The sequence below is a fragment of the Doryrhamphus excisus genome, chromosome 13 (assembly GCF_030265055.1).
Source record: "Doryrhamphus excisus isolate RoL2022-K1 chromosome 13, RoL_Dexc_1.0, whole genome shotgun sequence".
Taxonomy (NCBI): Eukaryota; Metazoa; Chordata; class Actinopteri; order Syngnathiformes; family Syngnathidae; genus Doryrhamphus; species Doryrhamphus excisus.
Window position 1 is genome coordinate 17,313,520 of NC_080478.1, and position 17,163 is coordinate 17,330,682.

Genomic DNA, 17,163 nt, shown 5'->3' on the forward strand with positions numbered 1-17,163 from the left:
ACCTTTAACATGAACATTAATCAAACGTAATAATTTTTTCTGGGTACATGATACCATACAGTATCCATATCAAACTTGCGGCGGGGGCCTCAAACTAGTGTCCTGCGGGCCACATTTGGCCCGCGGGCCGCATGTTTGAGACCACTGGTCTACTGTATGATGCCACGCAGATAGTGACTATAAGTGAAATATTAATTTAATGCTGTGACATTAGCAGACCCCCCCTTCGAGGTGTAGATGTCGTGCACCTGTTTGTATTTTCAGACAAACCTGCTGTGGTCGAGAAGGAGCCAAAAACAGAGCAAAGAAGGTGCACATTAGATATCTCCAGGGTAGTGCTGTCTCTTTGATGGACTGATCTAATCCAGCTGCTGGATATCTGGCCCTGCAAAGTTGGCATGCACTACCAACTGGTGTGTTATCTTTGCGGTTCATGTTGGTTCCCACTGTGTCTCCTGGCTAAAACAGACCCGACTGGCAATTTGCTTCAGGCAGCCTCTATTGATAAGTCCATCTGTTCCAAGTCGCATTGATTTCGGCGTCTCGGCCGAGACATATTCAACCTCCAGCTTCTCTTTAATGACGCTTCCTTTTGACATTTCAGTGAAAGCAAAGAATAAAGAAGAGGCAGACAACATTGATAATAAAATGCATGGGTGGAAACAAAGCACTGAATAAATAAAGCAAATTGCAACCAAGCATCCTAAAAATGACCAGTAGCTGGTTATTATTTGCAACTCCATACATAAACCTGATTTAAGTTACAAAATAAGTATTTTTTTCCGATTTAGTGTAAATATATCCCATGAACATATTCAGATTAAATCTCATCTTTACCTTCTAGTTTCGACAATCTCTGCATGTTCGCTTGTATTACATTTGTGGTTTGACACCAAACCACTTGATCGGTATTGAACCTCAACTTTGGTTCACTTAGTGTTCATACTGACATCATCTACTTATCAGACATTCATTCATTCATTCATTTTCTACCGCTTTTCCTCACGAGGGTCGCGGGGGTGCTGGAGCCTATCCCAGCTGTCTTCGGACGAGAGGCGGGGTACACCCTGGACTGGTGGCCAGCCAATCACAGGGCACATATAGACAAACAACCATTCACACTCACATTCATACCTATGGATAATTTGGAGTCGCTAATTAACCTAGCATGTTTTTGGAATGTGGGAGGAAACCGGAGTACCCGGAAAACCCATGCAACTCCACACAGAGATGGCCGAGGGTGGAATTGAACCCTGGTCTCCTAGCTGTGAGGTCTGCGCGCTAACCACTAGACCGCCGTGCCGACTCTTATCAGACATTGTCCAGTAAATATCAACCCCAAAAAGTCCCAACTTTATTGACACTAGCCACGTATACATGGACCCAAATATTATGATTGTATTTGATTTATTTGCTTAAACTGAAATAATGTAACCTTTGTATACACCTCATTCCGAAAGAAAAGTGCCAATCCGAATGAACATATAATCGGATTCACAGGGGTGGAATATTCCTTTCCCCAATCCGATTGAGGTATCTTGTTCTTCTTCGTGGTGTTTTTCTTCTTCTGTTGTTTATTGGCGGTTGACAAGCAGCTTTCGTGTGCATTAGCTCCATCTGTGGAACAGAATCTAAACACTTCTATACTTTATTCATAAGTCCAGTTTTATTAAAAAAGAAAATATATATCTATATAAAACATGTCCCATAAAATATTCATTTTATCGTTTAAATTCATCCCGGGTGCGTTCTTTCAGCGCATGCTCAGATATGACGTAACACGCACGCTCGAAAGGTTCTTCGGTTTTAAAAATGGAGGCCAGCAATCGGCACTGGACTGCTGATGAATTTTTTTTTATCCAAACTAAATTTCAAGAAAAACGAAAAACTCGCAAAACCGAGTTATTCCAACAAGTAAAAGACAAACTCCGGGAAGTCGGTTTACGTTTTACTGGGCATGCCCTATTGACTATTCTGATTGATTATTGTGGCGCATGTAGACAAGAGATTGGAATATTCCTTTCCATGTATACCATTGTTTTCGGAAAAGTCATTCGGAAAGATTCCATTCGGAAAGAGGAAAAACTCATGTAAATGTGGCTAGTGTTCATAATGGGCTGAAACTGAGATTTTCACAATGCAAATGAATGCAAAATCTGCAGGTGTTGCATACAAATGTAATTATACTGTATAGGATGCTATGTAGGCTAGCTGAAGCATTATAGTCCACGTCTTCGATACGTATTACGACTGAAATGACGGCGAACCTCACCAAACCAACCATTGTATCCGAGCACTCACATCAATTTAGTTTTAACTAAAACTGCCAAGTGTTAACAGCCTTAAAAAGGTACGCTGTAAAAGGACTAACCCTGGACTAGGTGCTCCAAAAAAAACTCTAATTGAGCGTTACCTCAGTTTTTCATATTTTGAGCTGCCTTTTCCCAACGCTACGGACGATTATTCCCTGCAGGCTCCCCCCCCTTGAGAAGAAGCGTAACCGATGGTGTCGCCTGCTCACAAGGCAGTCCCTCGCATCCGAAAGCTGCAGCTCTGACACATCCATTTATCTCAGACGTCAAGGCCATGAATACGAGCCGATAAACAGAGGATTTATTGGAATCCTCAACATAATTAGTCATGTGATATTAAGAAGTGAAAAAAAGCTAAAAAGCTGAGACGACATCATCGGTTCTTATTTTAGATTCCAGTGCTTCCTTGCATCATCTCATAGCGTTGAGTCACTGAGTCAAAAGACGACACCGTGACCAATGTAATGTTTGACGTGGAGAGAACGCCATACAACTAAATGATACAGCTTGAACATCCAAGAGGATCCCCTGAGGACATGACTCATGTTAGGATGACGTAAATCCAACATTAAAATGAAGGGAACTATCTGAGAGGAACCTTAATCTCTGTCTTTGTCCGGTTAGTAGATGTTCCAATCCAATCCACTTCATTTATATATTTTATAAACAGAGTTTCCAAAGTGCTGCACAGACTAGTAAAATAAAAAGTAATAATCCAAAACTAGGGCGGCACGGCGGACGAGTGGTTAGCAAGCAGACCTCACAGCTAGGAGACCAGGGTTCAATTCCACCCTCAGCCATCTCTGTGTGGAGTTTGCATGTTTTTCCCCGTGCATGCGTGGGTTTTCTCCGGGTACTCCGGTTTCCTCCCACATTCCAAAAACATGCTAGGTTAATTGGCGACTCCAAATTGTCCATAGGTATGAATGTGAGTGTGAATGGTTGTTTGTCTATATGTGCCCTGTGATTGGCTGGCCACCAGTATCCCGCCCATAGACAGCTGGGATAGGCTCCAGCACCCCCCGCGACCCTCGTGAGGAAAAAGCGGTAGAAAATGAATGAATGAATAAAGTATAGAAGTGTTTAGATTCTGTTCCACAGATGGCGCTAATGCACACGAAAGCTGCTTGCCAACCGCCAATAAACAGAAGAAGAAAAACACCACGAAGAAGAACGCACCCTGACAACTTTCCGTTTGAGCGGGTACAAGATACCTCAATCGGATTGGTTAAAGGAATATTCCATCCCTGTTCAATTCTTTCAGTTTGAGCAAATAAACCAAATGCAATTGGAATATTTGGGTCCATATATTCATGACTATTAAACATAATATTTGCAAATGATGATTAATCAATGTTAACTATGAAAAGTGATATTGGATAATTCCTCACGGCACACCTGACGGTTTCTCAAGGTACACTAGTGTGCCGCAGCACAGTGGTTGAAAATCACTGATATACAGTACCCACCCAGGGAATATTAAAACACATATGATCACATGCATAAACTACAACGCCAACTATTTATGGCATCACACAAGTCTTTGGGTGTCATTGGGTTCAAATAGGACTTGTGGACTATTCCACTGCGTCATGCATTAGGGATGAGAATGGGAATGATTTGAGCGGTGAACATACCCATCGATCCGGGCCGCGTGTCTATCATGTGGAAGATGGAGATTAAACAGAAAAAAAAAAAGATGGGATAAAAACACATCAATGAGAGAGCAATGTTAAGATTAATTCCACACTAATGATGACAAATTCACCTTGTATTGATTATTTGTGAACCTAAACCTCCAGCTTGTCCGTTATTTATCTTAAAGCAGCGAGTAATGAACCTTTTTGTCAGAAGAGTTTGTTTCTCCCATAGAAAACTGTGGCGCTAAATGAAGACCACTGCGTCTCCTTTGTCCTCATTCATATTCATGCAGGCGAGGACCTCTTGGCAACCGGGGTCCCCTAGTCACCGCAGTGGGCTTATTTAGCCCATTAATCTCTACACCCGAAACAGGCGAGCTGTACACTACACACTCTTCTCAGATACCTACGCAGGCTGGAGTGGAAAAATGTGTGGCGTTTTCGGTTTTCCGTGTCACTCACCCCTTCACTGTTCTGTCCGCTTTTAGCCAGCATCTCCTGCAGGGCCCGAACCGACAGGGACTGTTCCAGCACAAAGGTACAGATGCACAGGTCTGGAGGAACATACTGCAGCAATAGAAGAAGGAGTTACAAATAAAAGAAGAAAATCTGTCAAATCAAATCTTATTTTAAAGTTAGGCAGCACGGTGGTCTAGTGGTTAGCACGCAGACCTCACAGACCTCAATTCCACCCTCGGCCATCTCTGTGTGGAGTTTGCATGTTCTCCCCGTGCATGTGTGGGTTTTCTCCGGGTACTCCGGTTTCCTCCCACATTCCAAAAACATGCTAGGTTAATTGGCGACTCCAAATTGTCCATAGGTATGAATGTGAGTGTGAATGGTTGTTTGTCTATATGTGCCCTGTGATTGGCTGGCCACCAGTCCAGGGTGTACCCCGCCTCTCGCCCCAAGACAGCTGGGATAGGCTCCAGCACCCCTCGTGAGGATAAGCGGTAAAAAATGAATGAATTAATGAAAAATGATGCACGATGCATGAGTGCTTAGAGCAGAGGCCTCACAGCTAGGAGACCCGAGTTCAATTCCACCCTCGGCCATCTCTGTGTGGAGTTTGCATGTTCTCCCCGTGCATGCGTGGGTTTTTTTCCGGGTACTCCGGTTTCCGCCCACATTCCAAAAACATGCTAGGTTAATTAGCGACTCCAAATTGTCCATAGGTATGAATGTGAGTGTGAATGGTTGTTTGTCTATATGTGCCCTGTGATTGGCTGGCGACCAGTGTAGCGGATGTACCCCGCCTCTTGCCCGAAGACAGCTGGGATAGGCTCCAGCACCCCCCGCGACCCTCGTGAGGAAAAAGCGGAGAAAACCGGAGTACCCGGAGAAAACCCACAAAAAACTCCACACAGAGACGGCCGAGGGTGGAATTGAACTCTGGTCTCCTAGCTGTGAGGTCTGTGCGCTAACCACTCGTCCGCCGTGCCGCCACTCCACAAAATTATGTTGTAAAATAAAAAATACAATAAGACAATTGCATTAAAAGTGTTACATATAATAGATAGTATAATAAAACATGCGTATCACATGACTGCATGATAAAAATAACGTCACGTAATCTCTGAGGAGAAATCAAAGTAAATGGCCGGATGGGAAGCAATTCAGCCCCACCCTCCATGGTCCCTGTGGGTGATTAACAGCCAACCTTTGTGCCCTCCATGCACTGCTCAACTGCCCTGGGAGAGGGAGGCGGTAAAATGAAGGTCCGCAGGAGCCGGAATGGATGATGAGTGTCCATCCTTGTCAGGGTATGGTCTCCCAGGGCGAAGCACCAAGACAGCTTTACAGCGGCATGGATGTTTGTTTCATCACGAATCGTTACATGATGCTGTTTGGTTGTATTATGTCATTTATTTATAGCATCAGAAAGGAATACATTTGGGGTTTTTTTCTCTTCTTTTCAGCTATAATGAAGATTAAACTTCTTTCGCTAGAAATAAAGTGGCTTGATGCAACTGTGGCATTGAAGACGCTGACAGGACTGGCCATGCAGGTAGTTCATCACCATCCAACGGCTTGGTGTTAAAATTTAAAGCGCATACATCAACAACTTCATGCGGTCGAGGTGCCTCATTATTTGACCAGCTCAGCCAAGAGTGAGACTTCGTCTTTTTCTAAAACAGGAAGCCAATGGAGACCACATGGGGAAAAAACATCCATTATAGGTTTAATTGCCATCCCATACAGGAGGAAAGACACTTAAACACATAAATACTCTTTAGACCTGTTGGAGGTCAGCAATGGTCACGCTCAATGGTCGAAGGTACGAAGTAATCATTACTGTTGTTACTGTATGTAATGTATAGGAAAACTAACGAGAGTAAGTCCCTAACTCTACTATTCTTTGTTTACACCAAGCCCGCTAACTAGTTAGCATCTAATGTCCATCCATCCATTTTTTATGCCGCTTATGGGTATGCTATCCCAGCTTTCTTTGGGCGAGATACACCCTGGACAGGTCGGCAGCCAATCACAGGGCACATATAAGCAAACAATTCACACTCAAATTCATACCTATGGACAATTTGGAGTCGACAATTAACCTAGCATGTTTTTGGAATATGGGAGGAAACCGAAGTACCCGGAGAAAACCCACACATACACGGAGAGAACAGTAAGAAAGGGTTTCAAATAGAGTGGGCAAGAAAGCCAAAATAAGAATCCAAAAACAAACCACTTCCACACGGAATAGGAGGAACTTATTTTCACTCGATCGCGTTGGACATACCATAGCTGACTACATTCAGTAATGTGATGTAATCTCCTGTCTCGTCCATGTTTTGTGCCATTACTGACACCTAGTGGCCGGAATACTACATACGGTAGACCAATAATAAACCATAGCCACCCATGCAGATTGTGACAGTAGAGTCATTGCTCGTTTATCGCAGTTAACTGGTTCCATAACCAAGCGGGATAAGTGACGATCCGAGCAGTAGGATTTAATATTAATATATGGAATATTTCCATTTTTAGAGCAGAGACACCCTGTTTATGACCTTTTAAATATAGTTTTAGTATTATTAATATCTACTATTTTGCAATACAACTCAATGAATGACAACAACATGGCAACAACATATAACATTATGATGATTCTGTTTGCCCTACGGATGTTTTGATCAGGTTTTTATGCTGATGATTATTCATTCATTCATTTTCTACCGCTTATCATATGAGGGTTGCCATGGTGCTGGAGCCTATCCCAGCTGAGAGGCGGGGTACACCCTGGACTGGTGGCCAGCCAATCACAGGACACATATAGACAAACAACCATTCACACTCATATTACCTATACCTATGGACAATTTGGAGTGGCTAATTAACCTAGCATGTTTTTGGAATGTGGGAGGAAACCGGAGTACCCGGAGAAAACCCACGCATGCACGGGGAGAACATGCAAACTCCACACAGAGATGGCCTAGGGTGGAATTGAACCCTGGTCCTCTAGCTGTGAGGCGCGCTAACCACTAGACCACCGTGCCGCACACCTATAGTCATTCATAACTTTAAAATAATATTTGATTTGACAGATTTTCTTCTTTTATTTGTAGAGATGGCCGAGGGTGGAATTGAATTGGAATTGTCCTGCACGCTAACCACTCGACCGCCGTGCAGCCTGCTGCTGATTAATAGTAAATTAATTTTAGGATATTGCCCAGGGGTGTGTTATAATGGATTAAACGTTAAGACAATTCCAAGGTCACATGACTGCCATGGGGCCCAAAAACATGGGTAATTATTAAAAAATAGGGGAGGGGTCAGAATTCCTGGTTAAAACCCCTGCGTGACATGTAACATTAATTCAAGGTCGCATGTTGTGCTGTAATAATGATACTATTTTATATTTATTGTACTATTATAAACACAAGCCTGATCGGGTTTGTTGTACCGTGCAAGCTTGATGCAGCTAAAGCAGAAAATGCAACATCAGCTCCAAAGACGCGACTCAGCTATAATAAAAAAATTTGAAGGCACTTACAGCAAATGACAACAGTGTCTATGAAACAATCCATCAAAAATGTCACGTTTAATTCGAGCAAATTTTCTTCAACCCACACAGAGGGAGAGTTCTCCATGAAGCTTTGAGAGAAAAGCTCATGAAGGAGGCTGCAGTGGATGCAATCCCTGCTATTGTTATGTGCATCTCCACTTGTCTTTACTGATTGCTGCAATACAAGGATGAGCTTAATGGATATGCGGCTCCCACTGAGCTCTTGCCAGGGTGAATAAAACCTTTCATGCGGTTCACTTTTTTCGGTCCATTGTTTTGTGTGGATGAGTGCATGACTCCATAGAAAACAGTTCATTCTGTATTTGGTAACACAGCTGAGAAAATACATCCCATTCCAGTCAAGTGTCACTTTTATTTGATATCTTCTTATTAATATATTGGCTGCACGGCGGTTGAGTGGTTAGCTCGCAGACCTCACAGCTAGGAGACCGGATTTCATTCCCACCCTCGGCCATCTCTGTGTGGAGTTTGCATGTTCTCCCCGTGCATGCGTGGGTTTTCTCCGGGTACTCCGGTTTCCTCCCACATTCCAAAAACATGCTAGGTTAATCGGCGACTCCAAATTGTCCATAGGTATGAATGTGAGTGTGAATGGTTGTTTGACTATATGTGCCCTGTAATTGGTTTGCAACCAGTCCAGGGTGTACCCCGCCTCTCGCCCGAAGACAGCTGGGATAGGCTCCAGCATCCCCGCGACCCTCGTGAGGATAAGCGGTAGAAAATGAATGAATGAATAATAGATATCAAGACTGCAAGGCGGTTAGTGGTTAGTACGCAAGCCCCACAGCTAGGAGACCCGAGTTCAATTTCACCCTTGGTGGAAGTTCTTTGAAAGTTCTCCGTGGGTTTTCTCCGGGTACTCCGGTTTCCTCCCACATTCCAAAAACATGCTAGGTTAATTGGCGACTCCAAATTGTCCATAGGTATGAATGTGAGTGTGAATGGTTGTTTGTCTATATGTGCCCTGTGATTGGCTGGCGACCGGGGTGTACCCCGCTTCTCGGTCGAAGACAGCTGGGATAGGCTCCAGCATGCTCGAAACCTTAGTGAGGATAAACGGTAGAAAATGAATGAATGAATAATAAGGGATGAAACAGGCTGCACGGCGGATGAGTGGTTAGTGTGCAGGCCTTACAGCTAGGAGACCCGAGTTCAATTCCACTCATTACCATATCTGTGTGGAGTTTTGTGTGGGTTTTCTCCGGGTACTCCGGTTTCCTCCCACATTCCAAAAACATGCTAGGTTAATTAGCGACTCCAAATTGTCCATAGGTATGAATGTGAGTGTGAATGGTTGTTTGTCTATATGTGCGCTGTGATTGGCTGGCGACCAGTCCAGGGTGTACCCCGACTCTCGCCCGAAAACAGCTGGGATAGGCTCCAGCCCCCCCCTCCACGACCTGGACAAAATGAATGAATATAAATATATATTTGTGTGTGCCTACCTTTGCCTCTGATGTGGGCTCCAGGTAACACAAACGGTTCCCCAGCCCCTCAGCAGCCAGGCAGAACTTTCGATTCTCCTTCTGGATGCAGGCCACACACTGAAGCACCACTTCATCATCCTGTCAAGAGAAAACGGACTTCAATCTCTGTGTGCACTCACGTATAGGGCACAGGGCCGCCCCAAATCCTTTGTATAAGACACTTCTGAAGTGGAGACCTTGGGACTGTTCAGCGGTCAGTGGGATTGGACACAAACAGGCTGATTATTTGTGACAAAACATCACTTAACGATAAGGAATTCAGTCGAGATGAAACAATGTGTCTGAATCTGGCTACGGTATCTAATAGCCAAACAGGACAAGCTGTTATGAATGGAATCATACCCAAGTTGAGCAACCAAACACATACTGTGTATGTGACTGTGAGGAGGCGTAATGATTGGATATTCTTCAAGCACATTAAGCTGGGCTGCAGAAATAAAACCGGGCACTCAAGTATACCACACAGATTTAAAGCTCATAAATAACACACAGTCTCCACCCGTGTTCGTCGTTTTTTTTCCCCTCCGCCTCAACTGGCTAATTGGGAGGTTTTCCTTTCTAAATGTAATGATCAAACACATCCATGGCTGATCCCTTTGAGCCCCCCCGATCTCTTTAAGGCTATTTACACTGTTTGTATGGTGCAAATTAGGTTGAAGCAATTGGTTGGAACATTCCAGGATTTCAAAGAAAGTAAATGACTCCATGTGCATGTATATTTGTTAAAGATAGGTCTCTTTTTTTATATTATTAACCCTGTCATTACATGTGAGAAGACAAACATATCAATAATAAACATTTAGAAAGTGAAATAACTTAATATTTTATGTCAAATGGTATATATTTATACAGAACACAAACTTATCTTGTTAGTCAAAGCTATTAGGCCACCTTTTGAAGGTGGTGTGTTAGCTTGAAATAATTCATTCATCCTCACGAGGGTCGCGCGGGGTGCTGGAACCTATCCCAGCTGTCTTCAGGCAAGAGGCGGGGTGCACCCTGGACTGGTCAATCCTTAAGTGAGACTTGAACAGTGCGTTTCAAAGACATAAAAACAGGTAAAAGTAGACAACTAAGGATACAAAAACTATTCTGCCTATGGAAAAACCTCCAAAAACCGCTGCATTTACACCATATATTCATTTTCTACCATGGGCAACACTCTGGACTGGTCACCAGCCAATCACAGGGATGTATTTAAACACTTGGCGGGCCGCATGTGGCCCCCGGGCCGTAGTTTGCCCACCCCTGTTATAATGTAATGATTGACATGGAGCAAACTAGCCAACAGAATCCATCCATCCATTTTTGATGCCTGTCACTCAGGTTGTGGGGGTATGCTGGAGCCTATCCCAGCTGTCTCCAGGCGAGAGGCGGGGTACACCCTGGACTGGTCGCCAGCCAATCACAGGGCACATATAGACAAACAACCATTCACACTCACATTCATACCTATGGACAATTTGGAGTCGCTAATTAACCTAGCATGTTTTTGGAATGTGGGAGGAAACGGGGAATGACGGGGAGAACATGCAAACTCCACACAGAGATGGCCGAGGGTGGAATTGAACTAGGGTCTTTTAGCTGTGAGGCCTGTGCGGCAATCACTTAACCACCATGCAGCCCCTCTAGGAAAACATTCATTAATTTTCTACCGCTTATCCTCACGAGGGTCGCGGGGGTTGCTGGAGCCTATCCCAGCTGTCTTCACCCTGGACTGGTCGCCAGCCAATCACAGGGCACATATAGACAAACAACCATTCACACTCACATTCATACCTATGGACAATTTGGAGTCGCTAATTAACCTAGCATGTTTTTGGAATGTTGGGAGGAAACCGGAGTACCCGGAGAAAACCCACACATGCACATGGAGAACATGCAAACTCCACACAGAGATAGCCGAGGGTGGAATTGAACCCTGGTCTCCTAGCTGTGAGGTCTGTGCGCTAACCACTCGACCGCCGTGCAGCCCCGCTTATTAAATAATATTGTATTGAAATGATGTCATATACGTATCAGTTATGCAGATGGATGGATGCTCATGTTTCCCTCCATTGCTGCTAAGCTGTTGTCGCCAGATTGATATGCATATCAGTTATTAATTCCTCTAACCACTTATCCGAACCCTACTTCTGTAAAATGTTGCTAATAGTAAGATTTGATACAAACGTTGCATAAATGGCGTGATAGTGTTTAACACCATAAATGCTGAACTGGCAACAGTTATTCTTCACAATAGCAGACTAAGCAGAAATCTGCTGATATGTGGTGTTATGGGACTTGGGGGTGGGGGTGGGGGTGGTTGGTGGGCATGTTCTACAATGGCCGGGTGCATTATTTAACGTGAGGAGTGCTGTGGTAATAAAGTAGCAGTATCCATAAGCTTCTATGCTACAGTGCAGTATGATGAAAGAGAGAAATGAAAGCCACTCCAAGTATCTGAATACATGCACATACAGTATACACATTTTATTTTTTCTACATTTGTGTGTTTGGAAGAGCTGCATGGAAATCGATAAGACAAGCCTCAGGGCCATGATGTGCATGACACACTTTTTTTTTTAGTTGCTGCTCATGAGCGCCAGTTCAGTTGGAGATTAGGAGAGTAGGAAATTTGGAGCACACTAAATATCATTAAATATCAACCGATTGTGCTTTTTCCACTTTTATGACCTATAAATGTTGTTAGAATATTGTATCCCCACGTTTCAGATAACGAGGTTTGTGAACAAATGTAACAGTTACTGATTGTAAAAGTACCAGATGGAGGGGTAGGATTTAATAAGCTTTGCTTCTTCCTACTCCTTTTGGACATGTGGAACTGTGAACTGATTATGTGATGCATTCAATTGTAATCTGATGCATTTTCAAATGAAATAAAACCATTAAAAAAATGAAAAAAATGTAAATAATTTTTTTTAATTATTAAAAAAATACAATTAAATAAAGTTAAATTATATTATGAAAGCAGGAAGTGAACAAATTCAACAGTCCTACTCCTTTTGGACATGTGGAACTGTGAACCGATTATGTGATGCATTCAATTGTAATCTGATGCATTTTCAAATGAAATAAACCATTTTAAAAAATGAAAAAAATGTATTTTTTTAATTATTAAAAAAATACAATTAAATAAAATTAAATTATATTAGGAAAGCAGGAAGTGAACAAACGTAACAGTTAGTGATTGTAAAAGTACCAGATGGAGGGGTAGGATTTAATAAGCTTTGCTTCTTCCTACTCCTTTTGGACATGTGGAACTGTGAACTGATTATGTGATGCATTCAATTGTAATCTGATGCATGTTCAAATGAAATAAAACCATTAAGAAAAATGAAAAAAAAAATGAATTAAAAAAATACAATTAAATAAAATTAAATTACATTAGGAAAGCAGGAAGTGAACAAACGTAACAGTTACTGATTGTAAAAGTACCAGATGGAGGGGTAGGATTTAATAAGCTTTGCTTCTTCCTACTCCTTTTGGACATGTGGAACTGTGAACTGATTATGTGATGCATTCAATTGTAATCTGATGCATGTTCAAATGAAATAAAACCATTACCATTACCATAAAACAATATGTATAAACTTTGTATGTGTGTATAGAATCCAATGCACTTGTCACTGTTCTCTTGAATTGATTTTACTATTCAAGTGACTGTTCTGGGGGACTGACGAATCAATAGGGAAATGTAACTCAACTGAAATACAGATTGAAATTAATAGCATATGTCAAATCAACACTTGACTGGTTTGGTGTAAAGCCGGGAGAGAAGGGGGGGGTGCGGGGGTGGGGGGGGGGGGGGGCATATAAGAACAGAATTGATCCAAATATGAGATTTCAGCCAGTCAGAGAGGGCTGAGATCTGTTTCATCAGGGAGGCAAGCTAATCTCTTCATCGCTTCTCTCTTTCACTTTTGTACCTAAGCTGGAGAATCGTTCGTTCAGTAAGCGACTCCCTCTGTGATGTCGTCAAGGCTATATCGATATAGATATAGTCTTTTTCTCTGAAACCACAATTGGTAAGATATGCCAGATAAACTTCGAAATGGAATCATGAAGTTGTCCTAAAACAATGTCAGGCTTAGGACAAGCTGGATGGAAGGATGGATGTTAGTTGAGTCTCCAAGGAAACCTTGAGATTGAATTTGGCTCCATTACAATATAACCCCCCCCCCCCGCCCCCCACCCGTACCTTATTCCTTTGTTCTATGTAAATCTATAACACTGTTGTCTCCATTGTGTGTGTACTGCAACAACAGTGTAAAAATCCATTTACCTCCGAGACCTGCGCGAGTAACACTAACGCATATCAATGAGCGCTCCCATCGTCGTATTTTCTTGTTTTCGACCAATCACGCTCTTCAGATGCACAGGGAAAAGCCCACATTGGTGGAGATTTTTGCATAGTGACAGTAAGGCCTCTCCTCTACAAGCCAATCGCTGCACACGGACTCGCTGAGACGGCTAACTTGGGCCGGAGCCCGCCGTAGAACAGCTCCTCCTCCTTATCCATCCATCCATCTCACACCCTGTCAAAGTGGAGTCCCATTCACTTCATATCACAGCAGCTGACAACGCACATCCCGGAATTCCTGCGAATCCTTAAAATAACTGTGACAGTCACCCACAGCAGCAGCATGAGTGAAACGTGTGACTTCTAAGTGAGACAGGCGTTATTACACATAACTCTGGAGCAGTAACTTTTTGGCCCTGAATTTCTCTATTATTACTATTAGTACCGCTGCAGGCTTCCCTCCAGACCAGGGGTCTCAAACATGCGGCCCGCAGGCCAAATGTGGCCCGCAGGACACTAGTTTGAGGCCCCCGCCTTGATATGAAAATTTAATGTTAGTGCGGCCCGCGCAAGTTTGATATGGATGCTGTATGGTATCATGTACCCAGAAAAAATTATTACGTTTGATTAATGTTCATGTTAAAGGTTAAATAACTGTTAATAGTTATCCTCCCTATCCGTGTGGAAGTGGTAATTTAGGTAATTTTGGCTATTTTAAGTTTAAAGGAAATAACTTGAAGGCTACCGTTTAGGTCGCTAGCTCTCTAGTTTGCGAGTTAGCATGTGTCTCAAGACCCTGCAGTTGCGCAATATGTTGTAAATAAAAAGAGTATAAATGTGACTATAGTCGTGTTTTGTCATGTCTACAGGGCTCTAATAATGCTTTGTTCATTTTAATCTGAAAAAAATAATTTGTCTACCCACCAACTATATGTGGTTTCTTAAGTTTTTATTATTTGCCGTTTTATTATTATTATTATTATATTTATTTATTTATTACTGATTGATTGATTTTCTTTATTCTTGATTTGTTTATATATTTTTCAGCTTATTTTGTGTAGAAAAATAAAAAGATATTTGAGAACAGTGGAATGTTTTATCAGAGCTTTTCTTCTAAAAAAATTGGAACCAAAGCAAAGTTTTTTTAATTTTTTTGTTTTTAATAAATGCGTTTTTTTTTTTTTTTGGAAAACCTGATGCGGTCCAGTCTCACCCAGACCCGAGCTCCAGTGGCCCCCAAGTAAAGTGAGTTTGAGACCCCTGCTCCAGACAATAGCTGGATCAGATGAAAGTCCGCAGTCCACCATCTCTCCATGATTTATATTCGATATAACAAGTTTGATACTTAAAAAAATAAATGGCTTTCACACAAGCTAATTTTCAAAGTTGTTGTTCATACACTGAGCACACATTTATAGTTGTTGGTGGAACAATAGAGAAGTATTTATTTAATGCATAACAAAACTTGAAAATGGCATTAGCTAGTGTGTGCTGTAGCCTGATGCAATAACACAACAGGCCTCCTGCAAGCAAGCAATTTCTTTTCCAATTAGGCAAAATCGCCATTGCGTCGCTATTAACAATGGCGACTGCTTGTGATGTGATTATTGACCAATCGGGACTCGCCTTTAACTCTACAATGACAAAATGAGAGTCCACCAATTATGCCCCCCATGGCTGACCTTGTACTAATTTGCATGCAAGTTAATTATTCATTATCACCGTTGATGATGGAAGTGATGCAGCGTTTAAAAGCAAGTAATGGCTCTTTGTGCCTGAGGAAAAACACAATCCTCCATCAGTGTGCATTGAAGTCGAGTCGGTGTGGAGCTTAGTTGATTTAATAATGCATTATTCTGACCCTGTACGTACGCGTAATATAGTCAAGTCGCGTACACGTATGATGTCGGTGGAACACATACGTGAACAAAGAACACAACGAATCCAAATGTCATTTCTTTAGTGTTGTCCCATGAGAATTTCCAGTATAATAATATATTTGCAGAAGGCACATATTTGTGAAGGCACTGCTGCCTTTTGTGAGGTACTGTGCATTATATCTATATTTTAATAAATAAATATATCATTGTATAGCAGTCATACTTATTGGAAGTAATAGTAAAAATAAAATTATAACAATAACAATAACTGTTACATTAAAAAGCAGTTAACATTAACTGCTTTTGGACTCCAGCAAACCACAGCGAGAGCTATGGCCTGCTTCCTAATTTCCTTATTTTGCATGTTTTTCATACTTACATGTTTTAACTCATCAAACAAATGTCAATATTAGTCATAGACATAAAATGCGGTTTTGAAATGAAACTTTTTTATTACTAAAAGGGACCTATTATGCTTTTTCCACTTTTCTGACCTATAAATGTAGTTAGAATGTTCTATTCTCGCGTTAAACCACGCCAAAGTTTCAGATAATGAGGTTTACGAATTTGGAACTGAGCCCTGAAAGAAGTTTGGGATGGCTCAAAACGTTCGGTTTCAAAAGGCGTGGTAAAACTGTTCCTTTGTGATGTCACAGAAGGGCGACTTCCTTATATGGTTCATAGTTAAGGTCCTCTTTAAGGGAGAGAAACAATCCAAATCTACATGGCCCTGTGTGAAAACAATTATTGACCCCTACTATTAAAACATAACTGAGAATAACTGAGACCAATCCGTCTGGAAAATGTTATAAAGCCATTTCCAAAGCTTTTGGACTCCAGCAAACCACAGCGAGAGCTATTATCCACAAATAGCGAAAACATGGTGAACAGTGGTGAACCTTCACAGAAACGGCCAGCCAACCAAAATTACATCCAAGAGCGCAACGACGACTCATCCAAGAGGTCACAAAAGACCCCACAACAGCATCCAAAGAACTGCACCCCTCACTTGCCTCAGTTAAGGTCTGTGTTCATGACTCCACCGGCCAAACGGCCTGCATGGCAAAGCTTGATGTCGAAAACCACTGCTGAACAAAAAGAACATCAAGACTCGTCTCAATTTGACCAGAAATCATAATCATAATCATTCATAATCCATGATCCATCCATACAGGACCATGTAGATTTGGATTTTTTGTGCAGTAAAAAGTTTCATTTAAGTGTGACCAACATGCAAATAAATATGAATATATATATGTATATATATATACATATACATACATACATATATATATATATATACATACATACACATATACATATATATATACATACATACACATATACATATATATATACATACATACATATATATATACACACATACATATATATACATATATACATACATATATATACATACATACATATACATACATATACATACATACATATACATATACATATATATATGCATATACATATACATATATATATATATATATATATAT

At 41.6% G+C, this 17,163-nt stretch overlaps 1 protein-coding gene across 3 annotated transcripts in view; it reads right to left on the minus strand.

Annotated features, from left to right (window-relative positions):
* The window catches only part of LOC131140056 (ryanodine receptor 3-like), a 157,623-nt gene that overhangs the window by 102,718 nt on the left and 37,742 nt on the right, over positions 1 to 17,163 (minus strand). For 2 of the 3 annotated variants that reach the window (XM_058090131.1, XM_058090132.1), the window contains exons 3-4: positions 9,428 to 9,547; positions 4,415 to 4,519 (exon numbers count right to left, since the gene is read on the minus strand). In XM_058090131.1, coding sequence (XP_057946114.1) covers positions 4,415 to 4,519; positions 9,428 to 9,547 — 225 coding nt within the window. Of the gene's footprint in view, positions 1 to 3,949; positions 3,971 to 4,414; positions 4,520 to 9,427; positions 9,548 to 17,163 lie in introns of all 3 variants that reach the window. The other variant, XM_058090130.1, reaches the window with a different exon arrangement.